Source organism: Drosophila bipectinata, chromosome 3R (genome assembly GCF_030179905.1).
Source record: "Drosophila bipectinata strain 14024-0381.07 chromosome 3R, DbipHiC1v2, whole genome shotgun sequence".
Lineage (NCBI taxonomy): Eukaryota > Metazoa > Arthropoda > Insecta > Diptera > Drosophilidae > Drosophila > Drosophila bipectinata.
Window position 1 is genome coordinate 2,268,511 of NC_091739.1, and position 15,978 is coordinate 2,284,488.

The 15,978-nt window shown below is 43.3% G+C and overlaps 8 protein-coding genes across 10 annotated transcripts; 4 read left to right on the plus strand and 4 right to left on the minus strand.

The window, feature by feature from the left end:
• The first annotated feature begins 112 nt into the window (after nucleotides 1-112).
• Nucleotides 113-1,277, plus strand: LOC108130844 (flavin reductase (NADPH)). Its single transcript, XM_017249505.3, has 3 exons — nucleotides 113-288; nucleotides 345-511; nucleotides 581-1,277. Exons 2-3 carry the CDS (start codon nucleotides 439-441, stop codon nucleotides 1,120-1,122), a joined length of 615 nt encoding a protein of 204 aa, XP_017104994.1. The 5' UTR covers nucleotides 113-288; nucleotides 345-438; the 3' UTR covers nucleotides 1,123-1,277.
• A 426-nt stretch (nucleotides 1,278-1,703) lies between these two features.
• Naa80 (N-alpha-acetyltransferase 80) lies at nucleotides 1,704-3,844 on the minus strand. 3 transcript variants are annotated; one of them, XR_011443233.1, is made up of 3 exons: nucleotides 2,863-2,968; nucleotides 1,936-2,782; nucleotides 1,704-1,877 (listed from the first exon to the last, which is right to left on the minus strand). XR_011443233.1 is itself a non-coding variant. In XM_017249401.3 (3 exons), the coding sequence occupies exons 2-3, from the start codon at nucleotides 2,893-2,895 to the stop codon at nucleotides 2,279-2,281; spliced, it is 537 nt and encodes a 178-aa protein (XP_017104890.1). In that variant the 5' UTR covers nucleotides 2,896-2,968; nucleotides 3,710-3,843; the 3' UTR covers nucleotides 1,704-2,278. The 3 variants fall into 3 exon arrangements, 2 of the variants coding, with proteins under 2 accessions (XP_017104890.1, XP_017104892.1); XM_017249401.3 differs by adding an exon at nucleotides 3,710-3,843 and having other exon boundaries at nucleotides 1,704-2,782; XM_017249403.3 differs by lacking the exon at nucleotides 2,863-2,968 and adding an exon at nucleotides 3,710-3,844 and having other exon boundaries at nucleotides 1,704-2,782.
• Nucleotides 3,845-4,100: 256 nt separating this feature from the next.
• MED6 (mediator complex subunit 6) lies at nucleotides 4,101-5,426 on the plus strand. Its single transcript, XM_017249399.3, has 4 exons — nucleotides 4,101-4,662; nucleotides 4,728-4,902; nucleotides 4,959-5,064; nucleotides 5,137-5,426. The coding sequence occupies exons 1-4, from the start codon at nucleotides 4,481-4,483 to the stop codon at nucleotides 5,424-5,426; spliced, it is 753 nt and encodes a 250-aa protein (XP_017104888.1). The 5' UTR covers nucleotides 4,101-4,480.
• Nucleotides 5,427-7,843, minus strand: LOC108130788 (uncharacterized). Its single transcript, XM_017249396.3, has 4 exons — nucleotides 7,533-7,843; nucleotides 6,870-7,452; nucleotides 5,937-6,815; nucleotides 5,427-5,743 (listed from the first exon to the last, which is right to left on the minus strand). The coding sequence occupies exons 1-4, from the start codon at nucleotides 7,563-7,565 to the stop codon at nucleotides 5,511-5,513; spliced, it is 1,728 nt and encodes a 575-aa protein (XP_017104885.2). The 5' UTR covers nucleotides 7,566-7,843; the 3' UTR covers nucleotides 5,427-5,510.
• A 101-nt stretch (nucleotides 7,844-7,944) lies between these two features.
• On the plus strand, nucleotides 7,945-9,796 carry Snap24 (Synaptosomal-associated protein 24kDa). The gene has a single exon (XM_017249400.3). The coding sequence runs from the start codon at nucleotides 8,208-8,210 to the stop codon at nucleotides 8,844-8,846; it is 639 nt and encodes a 212-aa protein (XP_017104889.2). The 5' UTR covers nucleotides 7,945-8,207; the 3' UTR covers nucleotides 8,847-9,796.
• A 2-nt stretch (nucleotides 9,797-9,798) lies between these two features.
• Nucleotides 9,799-11,411, minus strand: Mpi (mannose phosphate isomerase). The gene is made up of 3 exons (XM_017249398.3): nucleotides 11,274-11,411; nucleotides 10,527-11,143; nucleotides 9,799-10,465 (listed from the first exon to the last, which is right to left on the minus strand). Exons 2-3 carry the CDS (start codon nucleotides 11,101-11,103, stop codon nucleotides 9,852-9,854), a joined length of 1,191 nt encoding a protein of 396 aa, XP_017104887.2. The 5' UTR covers nucleotides 11,104-11,143; nucleotides 11,274-11,411; the 3' UTR covers nucleotides 9,799-9,851.
• Nucleotides 11,412-11,624: 213 nt separating this feature from the next.
• Nucleotides 11,625-14,453, minus strand: Alg12 (Alg12 alpha-1,6-mannosyltransferase). Its single transcript, XM_017249395.3, is given in 7 exon segments — nucleotides 11,625-11,883; nucleotides 11,886-12,792; nucleotides 12,850-13,221; nucleotides 13,275-13,428; nucleotides 13,495-13,668; nucleotides 13,725-13,857; nucleotides 13,953-14,453. Coding segments are annotated over 7 exon segments (2,058 nt in total). The 5' UTR covers nucleotides 14,079-14,453; the 3' UTR covers nucleotides 11,625-11,691.
• Nucleotides 14,454-14,491: 38 nt separating this feature from the next.
• Nucleotides 14,492-15,966, plus strand: Rpt3R (Regulatory particle triple-A ATPase 3-related). Its single transcript, XM_017249397.3, has 2 exons — nucleotides 14,492-15,147; nucleotides 15,202-15,966. The coding sequence occupies exons 1-2, from the start codon at nucleotides 14,604-14,606 to the stop codon at nucleotides 15,873-15,875; spliced, it is 1,218 nt and encodes a 405-aa protein (XP_017104886.2). The 5' UTR covers nucleotides 14,492-14,603; the 3' UTR covers nucleotides 15,876-15,966.
• Nucleotides 15,967-15,978: the final 12 nt, after the last annotated feature.

Here is a 15,978-nt window from a genome sequence, read left to right on the forward strand (position 1 = left end):
TAGATTGGTTTATCTATATACATTTATACTAGAACCTAAATGTACAGGGACAATACGAACATGGCCAAGGGGGTAGCCGTATGTTACCTTGGGGCTAGTTACCTCTGAACTTAACTTTTTATAAATTTTTAAAAGTCTATAGAAAAAGTTTAAACAATTAGACAATAACGTATAAGCAAAAATAATAAATCAGGCAGTAGTGCCCCCCTTATAAAATTCGGCAATACTCCCTTGAATTTGGAACAAGCTTTGAAGGCGTGTGTAAAACGCAAATCAGCTGGCGACGCTGTGGGTCTGAACTCGAAGCACTGGCTGGAATCAATATAATTTGGACTCTTCCCTAGATAACACCACGGTTCCCCTGCTGAAGTACATGTGACACTGCAATTTGCGCTAAAACATTCTAAGCAACTCAGGAGCCAAGAGGAAGAAAGCATTATGCAACGCATTGCAATTATTGGAGGAACCGGCATGACCGGCGAATGTGCGGTAGATCACGCTTTGGAAAAAGGTGAGCAGATCAGAGGCAGGCTGTCCCGTACCAAACTAACATTATTTCTACATGTATATATGTATGTAGGTCTTAAAGTTAAACTGCTGTATCGGACTGAGGCCACGATTCCAGAACGGTTCAAGTCCAAAGTTGACTTGGTTCATGGGGACGCTACCAAATACGAGGATGTAAAGCGCCTGATCGAGGGTGTAGATGGAGTGTGCGTGATATTGGGAACGCGCAACAAGTTGGAGGCAACCACGGAACTCTCGCGCGGAACCGAAAATCTAATCAAGGCCATGAAAGAGGCTAAATTGACAAAGTTCTCCATTGTGATGTCCTCGTTCCTGCTTCGGCCCTTGAACGAAGTCCCCGCGGTCTTTCACAAGCTGAACGAGGAGCACCAGCGAATGCTAGACCTGACCAAGGCTTCGGGGCTGGAGTACATAGCTATCCTCCCGCCCCACATCGCCGACGAACCTTCCACCGCATATACAGTGGTACATGATGAAGCCCCGGGTCGGCTGGTGTCCAAATATGATTTGGGCAAATTTATTGTAGATAGTTTGGATCAGCCGGAACACTACGGCAAGGTGTGTGGTATTGGAAAGGCCCCAAAAAGCACCTGAATCCCTCACAACCAGGGAATTAGCATTTTGAACCATTTGCAGCTGATCGATTGAATCGTACAAATATTAATATTTTTCATAGCCCATACAAGTAACTTAGATTGCTGATTGTAATGTGCGCAAGCGCCCAATAAACTTTCCATTTTTGAAAAGTATTTCTTAATTGAAATTACGTGAGGTGGTTGACGGCACATTAGCACCTGTGCCACAAAACGCCAACTAGCTATTCAAAAAATCTCTGACCATAACAGATCGCCGACGGTCCCCAGGCCAAGCAATCAAAGATCAACAGCTTCCGCTTTCAGAGCACCGAGCCATCGAGAGAGAGAACCGACCGCATTTTGGCAGCCCCTTACATCACTGCAGGCTATTTCTGTAACAGAATTAATTCGCATGACGCTCGCTGGGCGGGCAACAACCATTTCATGGGCACCAGGCCCCCGTCAAATTTGGCTGCACAAAAATAACATCAATTTATAGGCGTAGCCGTGATCTTGAACTTGTCATCTTTGGTTGATGTGGACACATGGATGCAATCGCTCATGTGGCACATACTTCCGCCCAGGAAAAGATTTTTACTGTTTACAATTTCTACACGATTTATTGGAAGTTATTGCCTTCGTTGAGTGCTTATTGGCTAAGGCTCGATATGTCTCTATGCTATGTCTCGTTGGAAGATACTTGAGCTTCTTATTATCATTGATGGCAGGTAGGATTCCGTCTAGAAGCCACTATACGCACATGCTTGAGCAAAACTGTAACAAATCATAAGGGCTATACAGAAAGACTTGGATAAGGCTAACATATCCTTACACATGTACCGAACGTAGTGGTTACCTTTGTCATACAAAAAGAACCAAAAAGTTTAAAAAATACACGCGGAAAGTAATATTTAAAAATCAACACAGGCGTTATAGTGAATGTTTACTTATTTGTGTAATGGAATTAAAAGCTAGCTGTAGCTGCACCAATATTCGGAGAATGAACATGGTGCCTTTTAGCGAACCCTTCATTCGTGTCCCGATTATAGCACGGTGCAGCTGCTGGCAGGCGACAGGTGAGCCCTGTGCAAAATTTCATGCGTTTGCCAATTTGACTAGTTAACTGCCACGCTCTGGTCGGGCTTTTCTAATCTTACTACCACTGGCGTTGACGTCTATAAGACCTTCTTCATGTATTTCTTTTTGGCGTTTTGTAAGCTTGGCAGTTCGCAGTGACGTGGCCCGTACATGGAAATGGGTGCACAGTATTCGTAGCCAATGCGTTCGTAAAATCCATCTTGATCGATAGTCGACAAGTAAATTGTCTTCAGATCAAGTACCACCCGACAATAGTCCTCGGCGAATTTCATGATCAGCTTGCCAAAGCCTTGGCCTCGATAGGTTTTGTCCACCACTACGGACTCGACGAAACATGCCTTCTTTTTGGACGTGATTGGGCTCAGCTTCAAATGAGCTATTACTCGACACATGCCCTCCGTGGTGAGAACCAAACTGCATGGCAGTGTGTCGCATGACGCCTCCAGCGAACGCATGCGCGCCGTTTCTGATCGCGGCCACTCGGAATTGATGAGAGCGCAGGTGTCCTTCATCAGCTCCGGATAGTTGTGGATGGGCACCACGTTAAACGGGCTGCCGGTGACATTGAACGGTGGAAGCCCCTGCAAAATGGAATCCGATTAGTGTCACTAGCAACATATTTCCGCAGGCTGAAGGAGATTCGGCGCTCTTGCTGCTTTACTTCATAGTACGGCTCCGGTTTTACGTAGCGCATATCGCTGAAACTGACTACTGAAGGGTTGTTGGCAGGATTGGGTCCCGCCTATGCTCAGAAAGTGTGAAAAAATCTAAAAGATAGAATAGAATAGAGTGGTTTCTGTTCGCTACCCACACTGAAAACAATTCACACTGGCTGATGGTTATTTACACGGGTAGTTTCTAAACATTTTGCTGGAGCAAATCAAAAACAAATGCATTGGATAAACAAATAGTAGGAAATGGTAATAAGCCGAAGATTTTATACCCTTAAAGTATTTTAGTGATGTCACTTTATTTTATTCTATAAAACAAAGAACGTTATTTCTTAAATGTAGCATAAAAGGCTTCAGTTTTACATCTTATATTAGATAAATAGATATAAAAGTAAATATGAAAGTCAGAACCTTTTTTTTTGGTTTTAAAATTTAAAAATTATGTTTAACAAAATTTCAAGGGTATAAAATGAATTGGATTCGATAGACAAAAAGTCGCTCAGCGAGCAGCCATGGAAACAGTACACACACTCAAACCCACAGAAAACGGAGGAAAATCAAGGTGAGGCGTAAAAAAGAACGTTTTCATTCTACAATCTCGCCTGGCCGAGAATTCAAAGACCTTGACTGGCCGTCTACTGAAACATATAACGCATATATACAGATATATCCGAACTGTGCGGGCGGTGACGGCTTTGTTCTGGGGGCCTTCTATGTACAAATGGGCTGGATTTTGGCACGATGGCCGGGCGGACACACACGAGAACATTATGCCAAAAAGGTGCTACACGTTATTGATTTTTCAGTTGATGAAACTAATACGGAATCAAGGGTTACCATTGCGAGAGCTTTCTGTTTTGGTGAATCTGCTTCTGCCTCCCGTGCACCACGACGAAGTGAACAGAATGTACTGATATAGTTCCCAATATTGCCAAGATATGGGCCAAGTTGAGAGCCGGAAATTCTTTCAATATAGAGCGGGCTCGTATGCGAGCGCGTCGCTTGTTCGGCCTGTTGAGATTTGATTCAGCGCTGACTGCGCGCCGGAAAATTGAATATCAGTTTGGTTTAAAATCGGAATGTTTATGTTTATTTTTAAACTTTTCCGTACAATTCAGCTTCTTCTTATTCAGGACTGCCAACTTGATGTGGCTGGCCACCTAGAGTAACAGTGCTGGGAAGCGGACCAGGTCAGTGCTGGTAAATGCGCGCTGGTGGCAAGCGAAAATAGCAACAAATTTGTTTTGTTTATTGTTTAAAAGCAACGCAAGGCATCCGCAACGAGCATGCAGAGTGTGCAATATCCGTAGAAAGTCGAGACGCAGACGGCATATTTCAGAACTTACAATATTAGGGCGAAGTCTATTGGCAGCGGGAGCAGCGCGAAATTTCTGTCGTTAACACGGTTCTAAATTATTTATTACACAACAAATAACTCAAAACAGACATTGTCGGCGAAAGGTTAAAAATAGCTTGTAAACAAACCGATCATCAGGAATAGGAAGAACCCCTCGCGGCGTCATTGACCCACAAAATTGCCCCTGCTATTGCCAACGGCCGGCATAGCCAATCACTTCCCCGATCTGAGCACGTGCATCTATCGACACTATGGCCAGCCGGCAAATGGCCAACGACCACCTGCGCCTCTCCTGGCACGACACCCAGATGATGGCTTCCCTTAGTCCACAGACGGTAATGGACTACTTCTGCAGGAGATCGAATCCCTTCTACGAACACATATGTAACAATGAGACCATTCGGATGCAGCGTCTAGGGCCAGAGCATCTGCAGTATGTTGTACTGATGTACTTATACTAAGAATAAAATGTGTAATTATCCATTTTGAACATTTCAGTAACATGATTGGGTTGGAGTACATCCTTTTGCATGTAGCAGAGCCAATTTTGTACGTCATCCGAAAACAACACCGCCATAATCCTTCAGAAGCCACTCCCATCGCCGATTACTACATCATTGGAGGCACGGTCTACAAGGCACCCGACCTGGCCAATGTGATTAATGCTCGCATAGTAAATATTTTCACAAAAATATGTCACGCTTTTTCTTTACTTGTTTTCTTTTAAAGCTCAACACTGTCGTAAATCTGCAATCTGCCTTCGAGGAAGCCAGCGGCTATGCTCGTTACCATCCCAACAAAGGATACACTTGGGACTTTTCCTCTAATAAAGTTTGTAAGTGAATATCAGGCTGGAACATATCGCACCCAATACTTATGAATAATATAATTGATTCATAAATTTTAGTATCCGACAAATCCAAATCCGATAAGAAGGACGCCAGCTCATCGAAAGAAGAAAACAGTGGGACATTATTCCAAAAGCAACGCGTGGACATGCTTTTGGCTGAACTCCTTCGAAAGTTTCCACCCCCAATCCCACCAATGTTGCAAAATCTGCAGCAACCCACGCCTGCAGATGAGATGAGTTCGACTGGCGGACTTAACGCCACTGAGATGAACAACGCTACTGGGCCGCTAGATATAAAAACGGAAGGTGTGGACATGAAACCCCCGCCAGAGAAAAAATCTAAGTAATAGGGTTAATGTGCATTTAAATGTGTGGGAAACTAAAATACACTCATCTTAGACCTAGGCTACATTATAATGGTTACGTTTGATTTAATCTTGGGCACTCGGTGCATTGTCCTGGGCAGCTGGTGGCTTCTGCGTCAAGTTCTTTGTGTGCACCGTCAGACTGTGGTTGGTGAACTCCAGTATGCTCTTAAAGGATTGCTTACAAATGTGGCACGGCACTGTCTTCGTAGGGGTACGATATACTCCAGCGTGCGCAGCCTTTTTGGGTATCTTTTTCGTGGACGGCGGAGCCATGGGAGGTTCAAAGGATGTAGTAGCTGCAAATCAAAGGTTTTAAATCAATGAAAAACCAGCCTTAAAGAAACAAACAAAACAATAGCATTTCATTCAAATACAATCAACATCTAGTCAGTAATTATTTCATTTTCTTTTCAATGAAGGTCTTGCTGCTTTGCTTTGTTTTCATGTTTCTTTTATCTTTTGTGCTTGATATGTTTTGAGAAAAATTACCCTTGCTAGGAATCATGCTAACACGCTGCTGTGACTTCTGGGAAAGGGTGCATGGCTGGGTCATAACATTGGAAGCTGCAATCTTGGGCAACTGCGCCTTCTTTTCGTGGTTAAGTTCAGTAAACTCAAGTTTACGTTTTTCCCCTGGCGGAATCTTGCTGCAGTTTTGCATCAAGTGAATGTGTAGAGCGCGTTCCAGGGCAAAGTTTTTGTCGCAGTATTTGCAGGAATTTTTACTACCGGATGTACTATTTCCACCTGCACCCGCCGTGTTCGTATTCAGTCGTTTTAGGGACTTTGGTCCATTTTCTACCAAATCGTGCATGCGGACATGCATTTCTAGTAAGCTTTTTACGCGGAAAGTGGCATTGCATGTTTTGCAGTTGTAGGTAACAGGAAGTATACTTTTAGTGGGCTGCTTGATCACCTTGGATGGGATGTTTTGAGGAGAACGGCTGCTTGATACTGCGACTGATTTACGTGCTCCTCCAGGTTTTGGTTTGGCTACAGGCAAGCAGCTCCGGCGTCCTACAGCAAGAGAGCCCCCAGCGTTTAGCTTACGGGCCGGACTATTTAGTGTAGTTTTCACAACCACCGACATACGCTGCTTAAAGGAATAGGTACGACTCTCCACACTAGACGTTGGTAAATACGAGCGACGGGGACGCGGCATTCCACCCGCCGATCCCACGGCGATAGTCATCCTCTTTTTGCTAGCTTCTACTTTAATGTTCGATGGCTGTGGTTTAATAGATTCGCCCGAAATCTTTAGGGCTTTGGAAATTAGTTCTGAAACCTCGTTTACAACCTCTGCAACCTGGGCTTGATCGTGTTTATCTGGCGGAGGGGAGGCCACCATAGACACACCTTCGTTGGAAACTATAAATGAAATCCATTTTAGTAATATTTATAATTGGTAATGTAAAGTCTTACCCTCGGTGATATTCTCAAGGACCACGTTGGCACTTAGCGGATACACATTGCTCGCGCAAGGCTTGGGGATCGGTGGCTCTTGGACCGACTCCTCGTCTATGGTGCCATCTACTGTTTTCAGGGTGTTAGCTTTAACCGTGTTGGCGGTTACATCTATAGAACTGGACAATGTCGAATTTTCGCCACCGGCATGTTCATTTTCGTCGGCATGCGAATTTTCCTTATTTTCAACATTTGTTAAATCAAGAGATGTGATCGCTTCTGTATCCTTAGAAGGCGTGGAGCTCAGAGCGTTGTGTTTGTTAAGGATGCTCATATTAAAAGGACGGAGGGGTGAGCCCTGTTCCTGTTCACTGATCATGACCTGCTGTAAGTCCTTCAAGACGCTGCGCCGGAGACCCTTTTCATCCACATTAGCCTCCATTTTACTGTTGTGAATTTCCAGGAACTGACTGTTCTGGGTGATCACCGCCGACTGCCACTTTGTACTGGTACCACCGGAAAGAGTATCGTCCGCGTCGAAGGAGAGGTACATGGTGACGCTTTCATCGTTGGGCACGATCGATGACCGCCTTGAATCGGTCTGCAAACAAACAAAAAACTAAATTACTATAGGAACCAAATACGATCGTGGTGTTCTGACGAAATCGTTCTACAACTTGCCTTGCCCACAGTCGATCTGACTGAATCGTCCATTTCAGTCCAATTATATAGGGAGACAAGGCAGTATGAAACAACTAAAATAATTAGAATTTAAATAGAACTACCGCGAAGCGACGCTGTACCAAAAACAAAGCGTTAATTTTTCAAAAACATTTTTCAACACTGCGCGGGCAAAAATGAAACACAATACTACAAATTATTTTAATCATTCACTTTCACCCTAAAAACGTTCTGAGCTTGTTGCAAACTCATTCGAGAATGGAGTCCACACGTTTTGATGATTTGACAGTCAAATAAATTCGTGTTGCTAGATCAAATATATTCTTCAATACTGAGCCCGAAAATTGTTTTATGGATGGGACTTACTTATCGATACTTCGATAATTCCGCAACTTCATACCGCGGCCACACTAATTCTCATATATATACACAAATTCGTGTATGTGTGAAAAATCTTATTTGCCAAATACTTGTTATATTTGCTGAATTGTGTAAAAAGGTTCCTAAAACAAGAGCACAGATCGAGCTTAAAAGCACTTTAAATACATATCTACAGACTGCAACCAAAACTCTCAAAGCAGCGTTCAAGAGAAGCTGACGGCAGAATCTGCGACTGTGAGTCATTTGTCTAGATTTCACCAAAACAACCACTTGCTAAGCCCGCCGCACCCGGAAATGGCCGCCGTTGAAAACAATGAACCCCGAACGGAGTTGCAGGAGCTGCAGCTTAAGTCTGCTCAGGTTGCGGATGAATCCTTGGAGAGCACGCGCCGGATGCTCAGCCTTATGGACGAAAGCAAGGAAGCGGGAATCCGCACGTTAGTGGCTCTGGACGACCAGGGCGAGCAGCTGGATCGCATCGAGGAAGGCATGGACAGGATCAACGCCGACATGCGAGAGGCGGAGAAGAACCTCAGCGGTATGGAAAAGTGCTGCGGAATCTGTGTGCTGCCCTGGAAGAAGGTTAACATTAAGGACGACAGCGACAGCGCTTGGAAGGCCAACGATGATGGCAAAATAGTGGCCAGCCAGCCGCAACGGGTGATCGATGAGAGAGAGCGCGGCGGAATGGGTGCTCCACCCCAGTCCGGCTATGTGGCACGAATCACAAATGATGCCCGCGAGGATGAGATGGACGAGAATCTCGGGCAAGTTAATTCTATGCTTGGAAACCTACGGAATATGGCACTGGATATGGGCTCGGAGCTGGAAAACCAAAACAAGCAGGTCGACCGCATCAATGCCAAGGGCGACGCCAACAACATTCGCATGGATGGTGTAAACAAGCGTGCTAACAATCTGCTCAAGAGTTAAACATGCACAAAGCGGTCTCAAATCAATAGTGAACACGGTAGTCAGGTCCCCAGTAAACCCAATGACCTCGAACCAATGTTGTGGGCACAAACCAGTAGCTAATGCGTTATTTATACAATATATTATATACAAATACATGTAGACCAATGGACTCCTGGTAGGAGCAAACGTAACTGACCCATCTACCAACAAGCACTTACCAGCTGCAAGAACTAAAAAATTTCTACTATATATTTTCCACGACATATACGTATACAATTCTATATGCGCGTGCAAAGGCGGAACAACATATAACTACTTACTATAAACCTACTTACTCGTGTACAAATGGCAACCTTGCTGTTGCCTAAAAACATTTTTATTATGAGATTTACCGTATGATGTACTCTGTTTTTGGTACAAACTTTTTGAGGCATTTTACTGAACTTTGTCGAATCAAACTTGTAACTACTGAGATGAATATATGTTTATTAATATATATTAACAGTCCCCAAAACCACCGCTTCCCCTGGCACACAGATAGTTAAAGATTAATAATGGTGGTGTCGTCATATCGTAGCCAATTTTATGTTCTCCGTTGTTATGCCCTTTTGTGCAATTTTTGCCATGCCATTAAGACGGGATTTTGGAAATTCCATACTCCACCACGGGTTTAAAATAATATATACAAAGTCAGTCCCGAACGTTCGGCATCGTATATAGTTAAATTGTGTCCCAGTTGAAGTTTCAGTATAGTCATAAGTGAAAAAAATTGTTTGAAGTAATCCAATGTTTAAAGATTTGAAAAGAACCTGTTTGTGCGCAAAATATTTCTCGTTAATTATTGTATGTATTACGAACGTGTATAGCGTATTATTGATTAGATACTTATTTATCGCTACTATTGCCACTTTAGCTTTTATTATAGCTCTTAAATTGCAATTTTTGAAATAAATGAATTCACCACCAAATCTCGCATTTTTACATTTATTGCACTAACCAAAAAATTGTTGTTGACTGAGAATTTTAAGCTACCCGAAAGTAGTTGAAGGAAGCTATGTATCCGGTAAAGTCCTCGTCGCAATCTTCGGCTTTTGCGAACTCAACTTCCGGTGCTGATTCCACAGGAATGTACACAATGCTGCCACGCGAGACCACAATATCCTTGGCGCCTGCTTGAGTTTTTAGCCGCAAAGTGCGAGATCCGTTCAAGACAATCAGGATAGATCCGTACGGCTGGATTTGCAGCTTGTACGTTTTCAGGCTGTGTTGGATTTTTAGGGAAATCACCGCAAAGTCCGGCACTGGTGGAATGTACACCTGAACCTGCTCGTCCACACGAAGTGGCTGGAACTTCTTAAGATCTGGATGCACTCCAGCAAAATTAACAGACTGTAGCAGCTGTTCAACATCCTTGTACTTGGGAGTCAAACCCGCACGGATCACATTGTCGGAGCATGCCATGCACTCAATGCAGTCGCCGCCCAGATAGGCGTGAATCTCGTTAGCACCCAAGTAAATAGCCTCACCGGGCTGTAGGTGGATCAGATTTAGGAAAAAAAGTGAGAGTACACCGACATCACCAGGGAAGTCTTTGTTGACGCTGTTAAACACGTCAAGAAGCTCATTGAATTTAAGTTCTGGGGAGAAGTTGAAAAGTTATTTTAAACAGAAGGTTACATGTATATACACTGGGTTTACCTTTTTGATAGTTGTTGGCTATATCCTCGATGCACTTGGAAATCTCCGATTCGTCACTCTTCATCAGCTGCTCGTAGCACACCTTTACGGTTTCGGCATTCGGAGACTCGTGCAACTGATCCACCGCCTCCTTGCCCAAAAGCTGACTGAGGGGCTGGAACTCGTCGATGTAGTCCCTGATGTCCGCCGCCGGCATAAATCCACACAAAGCTTTAAATGGGGTTAAAGCAATCGCCAACTCTGGCTTGTGGTTTGGATCTTTGTAGATCTCCGGTCGTTCCTGGTGCAGGCGCTCGGCTTCGCATTTATTCGGATGCACTTGAATGCTAAGGGCTTTGTTGATACTCAGCACCTTGAACAGGTACGGAAGATCGTTTTTAAGGACCCGGTCCAGCGTCTCGCCCGTTTCTTTTACTACTGACACACCGCAAACGTGGGTACCCATCCACATTTCCGCGTAGGTCTCCTCATCGTCCAGCGTAAAGTCAGGATCATTGGCCATGGCCAGTTGGGCTACAGCCGAACTAATGCCCTGGCGTCCCCATTCGTAATTTTTCACCCATCCAGTAAGCTCCATCTCTGTACTCCGTCCTTCCTTTCCAAATTCTGAGGTCAAACTGAAGGTGATAAGAAATCATATGGTTTTTGTAAAATATTGTGTGCGTGGGATTTTCCGGTGATAATAAAACGAACTGCACACGATGCGCATGCGACAAAATCGCAATTATCCCCTGGATAATCACTTACAGCCAACGAGGTGAAATCTTATACTAAAAGGAACAAAATTTGGAATTTCGATTTACTTCGAAAGCAATTTTTCTACAAAGATGTAAAAAGGCAGTCATAGGCGGGGTAAATTTCATGGAGAGGGTCTTCATTTTTAGTGTAAAAAATGTTGTAAAATCTATAATACACATTAATTTTTCGCTTCTTTTTTCCACTTTAAATCTTTTTATTATGGACATTTATGTTTAGAACAAAACCCCTTTCTAACGACAACGGCTCTGTTACCTGGTAATCGATAGTCGATTACAAATTATCAAATTTTTTGCATTTGGCACCAAATTCAAAACTGATCTTTGATAAAAAAAGAAAATGTATTTTTTACAAAAAGTTTATTTGACTGTTTTACAATGTCATTATTCTTAAGTTAAAACAGGCTTTTTTATTTGGGTTTTGCGTTCTCGCTGTCGTCAATTTTGTCGATGACCTGTTTTAAACAGTCCTTTGTCGATGTCTTTTCCAAATCGCAGATGCGTGTAAGGTCCATGGTGGAAATTTGCTCTATCATCTCCTTAATCTTCTCTTGCTTAATAATGGCCTTTACAGACTGCCTCACCCCACTACGTCCACCAGTAGTTCCACCTGCTGTCTTTCCGTTGAGTCATTTTCGATTTGCTTTCCCTTAGATCGGTAGTGCTGCTCGATAATCTTTCTTATTTTCAGTTTGGTTGCAGCTCGAGATGTTTTTGTAGTCTGACCCATGGCTAGATTTCGTAGCTCCTGAAAATTAATTTCCTTGGCTGGCACCTCAAAGGATTCTCCTTCCGGTTCAGTTACTGTTTCAGATTCACTATTTGTATCGAGTTCCAGGGACATCTCCTCAACGGTCGCCACGATACCGTCATCATCATCCACCTCTACGGGTAGAATAGCTTCCACTACCGACTTATTGCTAGCTCTAGGGATTTTTTCTATCTGCGGAATAATTTTTTCTACAACTTCAGGATCGGTAGTCTTTTCCGTTCTACCCTTTGCCTTGGGTTTTTGCTTTTTGGGAGGAGGCGGAATTCGTCTCTTAAGGATCCCAATACAGGGCTTGGTTTTGATTCGAATGGGCAGTAACGAGTTATATTGAATGCCAATGCTGTTGAAGCAATCGATGAATTCCACGGTGTCAAATTCATCTTGCAACGAAGCCCAAACATCAGTATTTTGCTTGTTTTTGGCCTCTACTAAAAGATGTGTGTAGCTGGCCAGTTCGGATTGAGTGTAGTTCATAGACTCATTTTTGCTGTACACCCATTCCTCCCGTATTTCCATAAAACGCGAGACTCCACTTTGGGCTGCCAAGTTCGATATGTGAACAGATACGTTGGATGAGCCAACCTCCAAACGATGTAAACGCGAGAGAGCTTCTCCTCCTGGATAATTAGTTCCCGAAATGACGAGCAAAAATATCGTCATAAAGACATTTAATAGCAGGTGCGCTCCAGAACATAACGCAAGGAAACTGTGCCATGTTGACTTGGCGCTGTTCATCCAACTAGTTGGAGAAAACTAAGATATAAGTTTGGTCTGATAAAATCTGCACGAAACTTACATTCTTTGGCATGCGCAAGCCGCAACAATATTAAGAACTGGGAACACATAGATAATAAACCGTAGTTCCTTGTGAGGTAGTAGGGAGTATAGAAGTACAAATGCTAAAGCAGATAGGGCCAAGGGTCGAATGCGCTTCTCGAGGAAAATCCCAATCGGCACAAAAACCAATGATGCTCCCATCGCTCTAGGCATAGCAGAGTAAAAATACCAAAGAAAGGGCGACGTGCCCCAATTGGAACTTTTGTTGAGAATAGTGTTGTACCAGAGGACTTCCCCCTCAGGCCATAGCAGTCTCCGCCAGAAAAACGAATCCACAAGCACAGTCGCAGCCAAAATGCACATGCCTGCCGGCAGGGAAATCTTCAATAGCCTGTGAAAAGCATATTTAGGGTAAAATAATATTTTAAAGATTGAACACTGCACCTGTCAATGGAGAATTTTCGCTGCAGCAAGCTCACGGCCAGCAATAGACCCAAGAACAAAGCCAATTCTGAACGAAAGACAAGGATGGAGATGCCAGAGCAGATAATAAACGGCTTGTGCTGGTCACGCATCCAATACGCAATGGCATAAAGTACTGAAAAAATGCTACTTAATTAAACTTTTTTAAAAAATAGTTGCCCGGGTGTTTGGTATTAGGTACCTATAGGCAGGGCAAAAATGTTTGGCAAGGGCCTCGTCATGTAAAACATGAAATGAAACTGTGTTATGGTGATGGCTGTGAACCATAGACGCACCTCCACGCCATAGACCTTCGTCACAGCCTGCCTTAAATTATTCCATGCCACTGTGATGGCTCCGGCTAAAACCAAACGCACTAAAAAGGTAAAAATATTAGAATTGAATCCACTTATATTTATAGGTTTACTTTACCTACATATTGGGCCCAGAATTTGTTAATGTCCAGAGTCTCAAAGAGCAGGACAAACGGAGCCGAAATCATGGAAACAACCAGTGGGCCAATAAAAGTTCGTGGTACTACTCCCGGAAACTCATGATGATCATACTGAAATGGAGGTATGGAATAAGTTATGGGATTAAAACGATAAAAACGTTTTTACTTTAGAAAATATACACCAGTAAGTACTTAATATATCTCACCTGAGTGAAATTATCCCTCAAATATAGAATATCATGCATTGCCTGCAGGTTGAAGCTCTCCTCCACCTTAGTAAAAGGGGTGTAGACCAAATGGGCCACCGCCGTCAGGAAAACCAGAATGTCCATAATTGTTCGGTTTATTACAGAAGACTAATAAATAGACTGGAGCCGATTTCGGAAAATTACATAATGCTTAGATACCGATATTGATATGTTCTGAAGATAAGTATCTAAATGTCAACGGTATCCTATGTATATAGAAGGTATCATATATTTTAAGTTGAGTTTGAGTTTTGAGTTGAGTTTGATAGTTGAGTTTTGTGAAACACCTTGACTAACAAAACGTTTAACCGTGTAACGTTAATGCCATTAGTATGAAAAATATATATGCTGTGCAGTCTAGAATCTGTGGGGTTCCAAAATAAGTCTAATAAGATATATAAAAATAGATCGTTCCACGTCGGATAGACCAACCACAACAAAAACAAAATAAAGAACAAGATAAAACAACCGGTCGGAAACAGCTGATTGCTTTCGATTACTGTCATTGGATTCGATACCGATAACTATTTCCGAATCTACTCTGACATAGCTTTTGAAAATTCAAGTCATTCTATCTTCTGCCTTTTCTAACGAGACCCTTCAACCAAAATGGGCCTGTTTAAGGAAGAAATTGCACTTTTCCACCAGAAGTCCCTGGCAAAATACGAGGGCTTGGATCAGAGCGACTTGTATGTTATGTACAAGAAGTTGAAAATGGAATTGGAGCTTATCCAAGTTCAGGAGGACTACATCAAGGAAGAGCAGCGAAACTTGAAAAAAGAATTTATTCATGCTCAGGAGGAGGTGAAGCGCATTAAGGCCGTTCCCCTGGTCATTGGGCAATTCCTAGAAGCGGTTGATGAGAACAACGGAATTGTAGCGTCTACCACGGGCTCAAATTACTACGTCCGTGTTTTATCTACTATTGACAGGGAGCAGCTGAAGCCTTCGACTTCCGTGGCCTTGCATAAGCAAAGTAACTGTTTGGTGGATTTGGTGCCTCCGGAGGCGGATAGCACTATATCAATGCTGACTCCGGAAGAGAAACCTAATGTCCACTATTCAGATATTGGAGGACTGGATGTCCAAAAGCAGGAGATACGCGAAGCAGTGGAGCTGCCCATCACACATGCGCAGCTGTATAAACAGATTGGTTTGTATGGGTGTTTTTACTTTGGTTAATTTCTTATATCTTTTTGAATTCCAGGCATCGATCCCCCCCGAGGAGTGCTTCTCTTTGGCCCTCCTGGATGTGGAAAAACTATGTTGGCAAAAGCCGTTGCCCATCACACAACTGCTTCTTTTATTCGTGTAGTAGGCTCAGAGTTCGTCCAGAAGTATTTGGGCGAGGGTCCTCGCATGGTCCGCGATGTGTTCCGTCTGGCAAAACAGAATGCGCCGTCGGTTATTTTCATTGATGAAATTGATGCGATTGCTACTAAGCGATTTGATGCGCAAACCGGAGCAGATCGAGAAGTGCAGCGCATTTTACTGGAGCTCCTCAATCAGATGGATGGTTTTGACGAGACAAGCAATATCAAGGTTATTATGGCCACCAATCGCGCTGATACCTTGGATCCAGCTCTTTTGCGTCCCGGCCGTCTCGACCGAAAAATAGAGTTCCCCCTGCCGGATCGTCGCCAAAAGCGCCTTGTTTTCTCAACAATCACATCAAAGATGAATCTAAGTGAGGACGTTGATCTGGAGGACATTGTAGCACGTCCGGACAAGATCTCAAATGCGGATATTAATGCCATTTGTCAGGAGGCTGGAATGCACGCCGTGCGCGAGAATCGCTACGTTGTCAACTTTAAGGACTTTGAAAAGGGCTACAAGACCAGCGTGCGCAAGGATGAGACCCAGCACGAGTTTTACAATTAGTGTGACTTTTAAATTGTTCACTTTTGGATATGAAGGTTGAATTAAATATGTTAACATTACAATGAAATTGCAACTTATACATATATTTGAATATGCGTTGTTT